Source organism: Protomyctophum bolini, assembly GCF_963924005.1.
Source record: "Protomyctophum bolini genome assembly, chromosome: 17".
In the NCBI taxonomy this organism is placed as follows: domain Eukaryota; kingdom Metazoa; phylum Chordata; class Actinopteri; order Myctophiformes; family Myctophidae; genus Protomyctophum; species Protomyctophum bolini.
The window spans coordinates 42402427-42412426 of record NC_137878.1 but is presented as its reverse complement, the minus strand read 5'-3'; the positions used below and the strand labels follow the sequence as shown (position 1 = coordinate 42412426).

Sequence of the window (10000 nt, the reverse complement as noted above, 5' to 3'; positions counted from 1 at the left end):
ATGCTCCACAGTCGCCGCTTACTAAACGATACAGAGAAAGAGAAAACACACACTCGTGTTCAACGCAGCGGAGCGGCGGCCGCTTCAGCGGAGGAAATGTGTCTCTGAGTTAACCCATTCTGGGCGGGAACCCCCTTTTGGTGTTAGCATAATGCTATGCTTTAGCTATTGAAAAAACAGCAGATCTACAAGCTCGTAGCGCGCCACCGAGTGGCGCGCTACGAGCTTGTAGGTCTGCTGTTTTTGAAACAAATCGAAGAACGACTGACATATTAGAAACATAGCTTTTTTTCAGAAAACTGTCAGGATGTAGAAGAACATTTTTTTTAAGAATCTGATCTCAGGTCAGAATGAAAACTGTCAGGATGTATAAGACATTCCTTTAGAATCTGATCTCAGGTCAGAATGAAAACTGTCAGGATGTAGAAGAACAAAAATAATCTGATCTCAGGTCAGAACGGGTTAATTGAGACTTGGAACTCTAGCCATGCGTGTGTGATTCACTCAGAATGAACACGACGGGACAGTATCTCATATGAGAGAGAGAGAGAGAGAGAGAGAGAGATAGAGAGAGACACAGAGAGAGAGAGACACAGAGCGAGAGAGAGGGCATGGTGTGATGTCATTCAGCAGGTCCAGTCATGTGAGATAAGAGGGCCTCAAAGGCCAACGTGTCATTTATTTAATGTCTCGTATATACGCTGGCCTCTGACCGGCCGCTTGGCACACTCGGTGAAATGGTAAATGGTGCGTTTATAGAGCGCCGTTCGTCCAAGGAGCTTTACATACACTGTGCATTACAGTCACACACACCTTTACATAGATGGTGCATTACATTCACTCATTCACACACATATTCACACACCTGTACATACATTGTGCATTACATTCACACACACCTTTACATAGATGGTGCATTACATTCACCCATTCATACACCCATTCACACACCTGTACATACATTGTGCATTACATTCACCCATTCACACACCTGTACATAGATTGTGCATTACATTCACCCATTCACACACCTTTACATAGACTGTGCATTACATTCACCCATTCACACACCTTTACATAGATTGTGCATTACATTCACCCATTCACACACCTGTACATACATTGTGCATTACATTCACCCATTCACACACCTTTACATAGATTGTGCATTACATTCACCCATTCACACACCTTTACATAGATTGTGCATTACATTCACCCATTCACACACCTGTACATACATTATGCATTACATTCACCCATTCACACACCTTTACATAGATTGTGCATTACATTCACCCATTCACACACCTGTACATAGATTGTGCATTACATTCACCCATTCACACACCTGTACATACATTATGCATTACATTCACCCATTCACACACCTTTACATAGATTGTGCATTACATTCACCCATTCACACACCTGTACATAGATTGTGCATTACATTCACCCATTCACACACCTGTACATAGATTGTGCATTACATTCACCCATTCACACACCTGTACATACATTATGCATTACATTCACCCATTCACACACCTGTACATAGATTGTGCATTACATTCACCCATTCACACACCTGTACATACATTATGCATTACATTCACCCATTCACACACCTGTACATACATTGTGCATTACATTCACCCATTCACACACCGATGGCAGAGGAAACCATGCGAGGCACCAACCTCTTGCTCCTCTTACACCTCGACACTAAGGGCCGAGTCATACTCCTATTTTAGAGCCTACAATGTGACGTCATTTGAGGTTCGGGGGGGGGGGTGGGGGGTGTCATCCGGTCGGTCAGTCAGTCAACCAATCAGATGAGAGCATTTTAACGACGTACCCGCCAGGCCACATGAGTGGCTGCAGTCGGACCACGTCGACCAATCAGAGAGCTGACAGTTGACGGGGCATTCCACCACACAGGAAGCGTTCATCTGCCACTTCCTCTCCAGACCCAGCTGGAAAAACAAACAAAAAACAAAGATAATGATATGTGGTTTAGCTGTATCAATAAGAAGAGAAGATTTAATGTTTGTATTGTGTTTTCTCTACATTCGCAACATAGAATGTTACACAAGTTGAGCCTTAATTTGCATACGCCTGTGAAGTGGTGGAGACAAGGGCTGCCCAACCCCCCCTGCCTGTTCTGAGTGGCGTTAGGGAGGGGGAGGGGGGGGTAGGAGGGGGGTTAATTGACCCAGGGGTCTCTTGAGGGCCTCGAGTAATAACCGGTTCCCAGCTGTGAGAATCTCTAAATGAGATGTTTTCATACGTGACCCACCAACCCAACCCACCTCCTGACAGGTCCACCCACCTCCCGACAGGCCCCACCCACCTCCTGACAGGCCCACCCACCTCCCGACAGGCCCACCCACCTCCTGACAGGCCCACCCACCTCCTGACAGGTCCACCCACCTCCTGACAGGCCCACCCACCTCCTGACAGGCCCACCCACCTCCCGACAGGCCCACCCACCTCCTGACAGGCCCACCCACCTCCTGACAGGTCCACCCACCTCCTGACAGAATCTCAGGTCCACTGATTTCCCGTCGCTGCGAACGCAGTCCAACATGCGAGTCTTTATGCCGCTCCCACAGACCGCTCTGTCGCTGAGCTGACACGTGCTCCAGTCTGAGAGGAGAGAACACACACGCACACACACACACACGCACACACACACACACACACACACACACACACACACACACACGCACACACGCACACGCACACACACACACACACGATCATCATCTAAAAACAACCAAGGTAACGCCTCCGCACACTCCAAACCATCCTGACTCAATGTGTTCGGATCGTTGTAAAACAACAGCAGGTCACATGAAGAAGAACTACCACTTTTAACACATTCACTCCCCCCCCTCCTCCTCCTCCTGCCCCCCTCCTCCTCCTCCTCCCCACCCAGGGGAACCATAACAAAGATGGTTTCCCGGCCGCAGTTTCTCACTAACCTTTTATTTTTTTATTTTTTTTATATTTTTTTTTATCCCACGATTTTGTAACCCATTTTTCACCCCTGTGTCAATCATCTAATGTGATGATGGGCTCTACACACCCTCCACCAACCTAGTCCCCATATATGGGGGACAAGGGGAGAGCAACGGACTTGAACTCATGCTTCCTTCATGCCTGAGTGTCCAAGTTGCTCCTTTACACCTGACAGGGGGGAGTTTCCCTGGTTGGACGTAGCGTGTGGAAGGAACACGTTATTCCAACCAGTTCCTTTACCCTCCATCAGGCGCCCCGGCTTCTCACTAACCTTTTGAAGAATCATCCCGTCGTGATCATAGCAGCTTGTTAGCAGCTCGTTAACTCACCTGTGATGTTGCAGCTGCTCGTTAGCTCACCTGTGATGTTGTAGGAGTAGTGGAAGCAGTTCCGGTTCAGGGCGCAGGGCTGCGTCTCCTCCATGGGGGGGCACTGTTTGCCCTCGCCGGGCCGTCGGATCGGGACCGCGCTGCGTTCCCGCGTGGCGTTCACACTGCAGGGCTGAGGGGGGAGGGGCCACAGAGGGGAGGGGCCACAGCTCATTATCACGGTATTCACACCGAATAATGTGATCAAATCACAGATGAACTGATGAACTGTTTTACCGCGAACATTTCTTATTACATTTTTGAAAGTGTGATAACTACTGGTTTATAAGGCATTAATTAGGTTAATTAAATCTTAATGGGTTTTAAGATTGGCTTTTATATAGAGGGCATGCGCGTGACATCATCATCAAACATGGACGTTATGTGGGAACGGCTACCGAGTCACTCCTGGCCTTGACTGCCCAGACATCCAATCAGATATGTCCTATTTGATTGCATTAAATTATACTTTAAACAACATTAAACTCACTCTGCCACTCGATCTGCCATTCACTTTATGCATGTGTACCCTAACCCTATATCCATGTGTACCCTAACCCTATATCCATGTGTACCCTAACCCTATATCCATGTGTACCCTAACCCTATATCCATGTGTACCCTAACCCTATATCCATGTGTACCCTAACCCTATATCCCACACATTCAAACACATTTCCCAGGAATCATTTCTCTCTCTCTCTCTCTCTCTCTCTCTCTAGCCAGATAAAACCGGTCGTGGAACTCGACCGCGTGTCAAATGTTTTCTATTCCTGGGTTTTCTTGTGCGGCGACACATTCCATATCCCCCCCACCCCCACCCCACAACAACACATTCCATATCCCCCCCCCCCCCCCCCCCCCACCCCACAACAACACATTCCATATCCCCCCCCCCCCACCCCACAACAACACATTCCATATCCATGGTAATTAGCTGTCCCGGTGGGAATACCGCGTGACTGACAGACTGCCCAGCGCGCTCAGTGCAGCACCAGAGAGAGGAGTGTAGCGTGTTCATCTGAGAGTAGCTCTGTGACGTTGTGACGTCACAGACCAGACGCTGGGAAGCTCAAAACGCATCGCATTGCAACGCGTTTTGAGCTTGTAGATCAGCTATTTAAGGGCTCAAATAAGGGCTTGTGTGGGGGGCCAATAAGGGCTTATGTGGGGGGCCAATAAGGGCTTATGTGGGGGGCCAATAAGGACTTGTGTGGGGGGCAAATAAGAGCCATTGGCCCTTCTCCCCAGGGCCCCCAGTCAGACAGTGTATAGTGTAGTTACCAGACTACAGGGCCCCCAGGGCCCCCAGTCAGACAGTGTATAGTGTAGTTACCAGACTACAGGGCCCCCAGGGGCCCCAGTCAGACAGTGTATAGTGTAGTTACCAGACTACAGGGCCCCCAGGGCCCCCATTCAGACAGTGTATAGTGTAGTTACCAGACTGCAGGGCCCCCAGGGGCCCCAGTCAGACAGTGTATAGTGTAGTTACCAGACTATAGGGCCCCCAGGGGCCCCAGTCAGACAGTGTATAGTGTAGTTACCAGGCTGCAGGGCCCCTAGGGGCCCCAGTCAGACAGTGTATAGTGTAGTTACCAGGCTACAGGGCCCCCAGGGGCCCCAGTCAGACAGCACACAGTCCTGGGGGCAGGGCAGACGGCTGTCCCTCGCGCCTAGCGGCATCTCCTCAGGGTCACACAGGTAGTCCTCTGCGGGGTCCGAGGGCCCGTCCACACTGTTCTGCATGCACCTGCACGCACACACACACATGTGTGTAATGTTTTTACAGAGCAGTTCATTAATTTACCTTAATTTGTGTTGACATTGTATTGCTAGAGTTTGTTTGTCTGAAATTCTTTATTAGGAACAATCAATCCCTTGAGATGAAAACCATCTCGCTCTCAAAACGTTTTTAACGGTCATGATGAACATTTTAACGTTTTAACGGTCATGATGAATGATGAATCTCACCTGACTTTCCGTGTCTGGATCCCCTCGCCACAGTTCTCCTTCAGGTCAACGTGGCTGACCTTCCACACGCTCCAGGGCTCCGCCACCCAGACGTACTGCCCGCAGTCACTGAGGCACGGAACCACCTCGTACACCTGGGGAAATATAACGACACACTGTATACCTACTGTAACCACACTGTACCTACTGTCCCTATACTGTAACCACACTGTACCTACTGTCCCTACTGTAACCACACTGTACCTACTGTCCCTACTGTAACCACACTGTCCCTACTGCCCCTATACTGTAACCACACTGTACCTACTGTCCCTACTGTAACCACACTGTACCTACTGTCCCTACTGTAACCACACTGTACCTACTGTCCCTACTGTAACCACACTGTACCTACTGTCCCTATACTGTAACCACACTGTACCTACTGTCCCTATACTGTAACCACACTGTACCTACTGTCCCTACTGTAACCACACTGTACCTACTGTCCCTACTGTAACCACACTGTACCTACTGTCCCTACTGTAACCACACTGTACCACCCACTGTACCACACTGTCCCTACTGTAACCACACTGTCCCTACTGTAACCACACTGTACCTACTGTCCCTATACTGTAACCACACTGTACCACCCACTGTACCACACTGTCCCTACTGTAACCACACTGTACCTACTGTCCCTATACTGTAACCACACTGTACCACCCACTGTACCACACTGTCCCTACTGTAACCACACTGTACCTACTGTCCCTACTGTAACCACACTGTACCTACTGTCCCTATACTGTAACCACACTGTACCACCCACTGTACCACACTGTCCCTACTGTAACCACACTGTACCTACTGTCCCTACTGTAACCACACTGTACCTACTGTCCCTACTGTAACCACACTGTACCTACTGTCCCTACTGTAACCACACTGTACCTACTGTCCCTATACTGTAACCACACTGTACCTACTGTCCCTACTGTAACCACACTGTACCTACTGTCCCTATACTGTAACCACACTGTACCTACTGTCCCTACTGTAACCACACTGTACCTACTGTCCCTACTGTAACCACACTGTACCTACTGTCCCTACTGTAACCACACTGTACCTACTGTCCCTATACTGTAACCACACTGTACCTACTGTCCCTATACTGTAACCACACTGTACCACCCACTGTACCACAATATCAATATCGCCTCATATAAGAACTGTGTTTTATTTGCATTGTAATCCCCATAGGAGGATTTTAGATCGCCTCATATAAGAACTGTGTTTTATTTGCATTGTAATCCCCATAGGAGGATTTTAGATCGCCTCATATAAGAACTGTGTTTTATTTGCATTGTAATCCCCATAGGGGCATTTTAGAATAGATCGCCTCATATAAGAACTGTGTTTTATTTGCATTGTAATCCCCATAGGGGCATTTTAGAATAGATCGCCTCATATAAGAACTGTGTTTTATTTGCATTGTAATCCCCATAGGAGGATTTTAGATCGCCTCATATATAAGAACTGTGTTTTATTTGCATTGTAATCCCCATAGGAGGATTTTAGATCGCCTCATATAAGAACTGTGTTTTATTTGCATTGTAATCCCCATAGGAGGATTTTAGAATAGATCACCTCATATAAGAACTGTGTTTTATTTGCATTGTAATCCCCATAGGAGGATTTTAGATCGCCTCATATATAAGAACTGTGTTTTGATTAGTTTTAACCATAAAACTCACCTGAGCCTGTTGATTGGTTGGATCCACCGCCATGGGAGAATGCATTAAAACAAAGGAGGAAACAGAATTCATGATTAGTTATTGGTGCATTTTGATTATGAATATAAAATACACATAAAACCTCCATGTGTGCAGTGTTAGAAAGAAACTAAGTACATTTACTACCCATTAAGACCGTAGAGCAGATTCTACAAATGTCACAATAAATCACAATTACAGTTTTCTGTCCGTTTTCAACTATTTCATGTCAAGGACCCCCAAATATTGAATGAAATATTGGCCACCGGAGACCATGAATCTGAAAATAAGGTTCTTCCACCCCAGAAGCAAAAAGATTTGAGTTAAAAAACGTTCACTCTGAAAGAACATATATATTCAAAGAGCTTGTAGATCGGCTATTTTCACTCGTCTGGGTTTTGGGTAGAGAGACCATGAATGTGTACTTTCTGTTGGGGGTCACGGGGCAAAATGTTTGGGGAATATTTTAACCCATTCTGAACGGGAACCCGAAAAATAGCAGATCTACAAGCTCATAGCGCGCCACCGAGTGCCGCGCTACGAGCTTGTAGGTCTGCTATTTTTGAAAAGAAATCGAAGAACGACTGACATTTTCTTTTAGAATCTGATCTCAGGTCAGAATGGGGTTAATCACTCAGACCAGCGTGTGTCCAGTGGAAACCCTCGTATGAATCTGATCTCAGGTCAGAGTGGGTTAATCACTCAGACCAGCGTGTGTCCAGTGGAAACCCTCGTATGAATCTGATCTCAGGTCAGAGTGGGTCGACGCTGTACCTGGTTGACGTGGTCCAGTTTGGGGCAGGGTCTGCCGCCGTTGTAGGGCTTCTCTCTCAGCCACTTGGAGCGAACTTTGACCCCGCTGCCGCACGACTTACTGCAACGCGACCAGTTGGACCACTCGCTGAGCTTACAGTCTGACGGACACGGGATGATGCACGCCTCCTCGATGTATCCTGCAACAAGGACGCCATTTTGGTTAGAGAATAGGATGATGCACGCCTCCTCGATGTAGCCTGCAACGAGGAAGCCATTTTGGTTAGAGTTTTAGGTCACATTCTCACCAGAGAGCTGTGCTGCGATTAAAACGCATCCTGCTGCGCATTGTCAGAAAGTGCGCTTCGTTTGGCAGGTGTGAACTAGGCTCATTCGAATCCTAATGCGCAGCAAAGAACCGCATTATACTCCGCCCAAAAACGGGGGGTTTCGCTTCGCTTCCAATCGCACTTGACTACGATTCGGTGCAGGTGTGAATGCAATCCGCAGTAAATAAAGGAAATGAAGCAAACAATGTGGCGCGTGAGGAGCTGAACACAGTTGGAGACGGAGAAGGCATATTTTACGCAGCGCAAAGATGTCCTGTTACCATGGATAGACGTGGTCTAATTAAATATGCAAGAATCCCAATTTCCCCGCCCATACGCATTCGAGTCTACCGACGTATTAGGTGAGAATGTGACCGTAGTCATGAATACTGTGCAGTTTTCATTTAGTCGAATAGTCACATTAATTAGTCACCTGGAATGTGTTAGTGTTCGTCTGGTTTTAGTCAATCGTGAGATTTATTCAGTCGACTGAAATCTACAGTTGGTTTAGTCTTGGCGGGCCTTGATGCCGTCGTGATGGCTGATTTTACACTCGGTGAAAATAGCCGATCTACAAGCTCACAACGCGTCGCAGTGCGACGCGTTGTGAGCTTGCAGATCGGCTATTTTTTAGCATGCAACCAAGTGTAAAATGACTTCTCTTGTGCACTTCGTAATTTTCTAGGCGTCAATTAAATTAAATTCAATTCAATTGAGCTTTATTGGCATGATAAATCGTACCTTTACACTGGCCAGGGGCCACTGGCCAGGGGCCACTGACAGCAGTATTTCATTGTTTTTGCATTCTCTTAGTATAACAATTAAAGTATATATACCGGTAGTCTCTTGGATACTCATTTTCATTTAGTTGTATAGTCACATTAATTAGTCACCTGGAATGTTTTAGTGTTCGTCTGGTTTTAGTCAATAGTGAGATTTTAGTCGACTAAAATCTACAGTTGGTTTAGTCGACTGCAATGTATTCTGACGCCTTGATGCCGTGGTAATGACTAGAACATCACAGCGCGTGGGCGTTAATGACTAGAACATCACAGCGCACGCTGTAATGACTAGAACATCACAGCGCGTGGGCGTTAATGACTAGAACATCACAGCGCGCGCTGTAATGACTAGAACATCACAGCGCGCGCTGTAATGACTAGAACATCACAGCGCGTGGGCGGTAATGACTAGAACATCACAGCGCGCGCTGTAATGACTAGAACATCACAGCGCGCGCTGTAATGACTAGAACATCACAGCGCGCGCTGTAATGACTAGAACATCACAGCGCGCGCTGTAATGACTAGAACATCACAGAGCGCGCTGTAATGACTAGAACATCACAGCGCGCGCTGTAATGACTAGAACATCACAGCGCGCGCTGTAATGACTAGAACATCACAGCGCGCGCTGTAATGACTAGAACATCACAGCGCACGCTGTAATGACTTGAACATCACAGCGCACGCTGTAATGACTAGAACATCACAGCGCGCGCTGTAATGACTAGAACATCACAGCGCATGGGCGTTAATGACTAGAACATCACAGCGCGCGCTGTGACTAGAAAGACTAGAAGTTCACAGCGCGTGGGCGGTAATGACTAGAACATCACAATGCGCGCTGTGACTAGAAAGACTAGAACATCACAGTGCGCGCTGTAATGACTAGAACATCACAGCGCGTGGGCGGTAATGACTAGAACATCACAGCGCGTGGGCGTTGTGAGCTTAAGCCTGTTTATTTTGTTTCTCTATCAAAGACGTTGATGTATTTCCCTCTCCTGGCT

At 47.4% G+C, this 10000-nt stretch overlaps 1 protein-coding gene across 1 annotated transcript in view; it reads right to left on the bottom strand.

Moving 5' to 3' along the window:
• LOC308332469 (thrombospondin type-1 domain-containing protein 7A-like) overlaps positions 1-10000 on the bottom strand; it is a gene marked incomplete at both ends in the record, with an annotated part of 118552 nt that overhangs the window by 25312 nt on the left and 83240 nt on the right. The window contains 6 exon segments of the mRNA XM_080788375.1: positions 1862-1979; positions 2537-2652; positions 3387-3528; positions 4992-5145; positions 5367-5500; positions 7901-8079. Of these exon segments, the coding sequence (XP_080644501.1) occupies positions 1862-1979; positions 2537-2652; positions 3387-3528; positions 4992-5145; positions 5367-5500; positions 7901-8079 (843 nt within the window).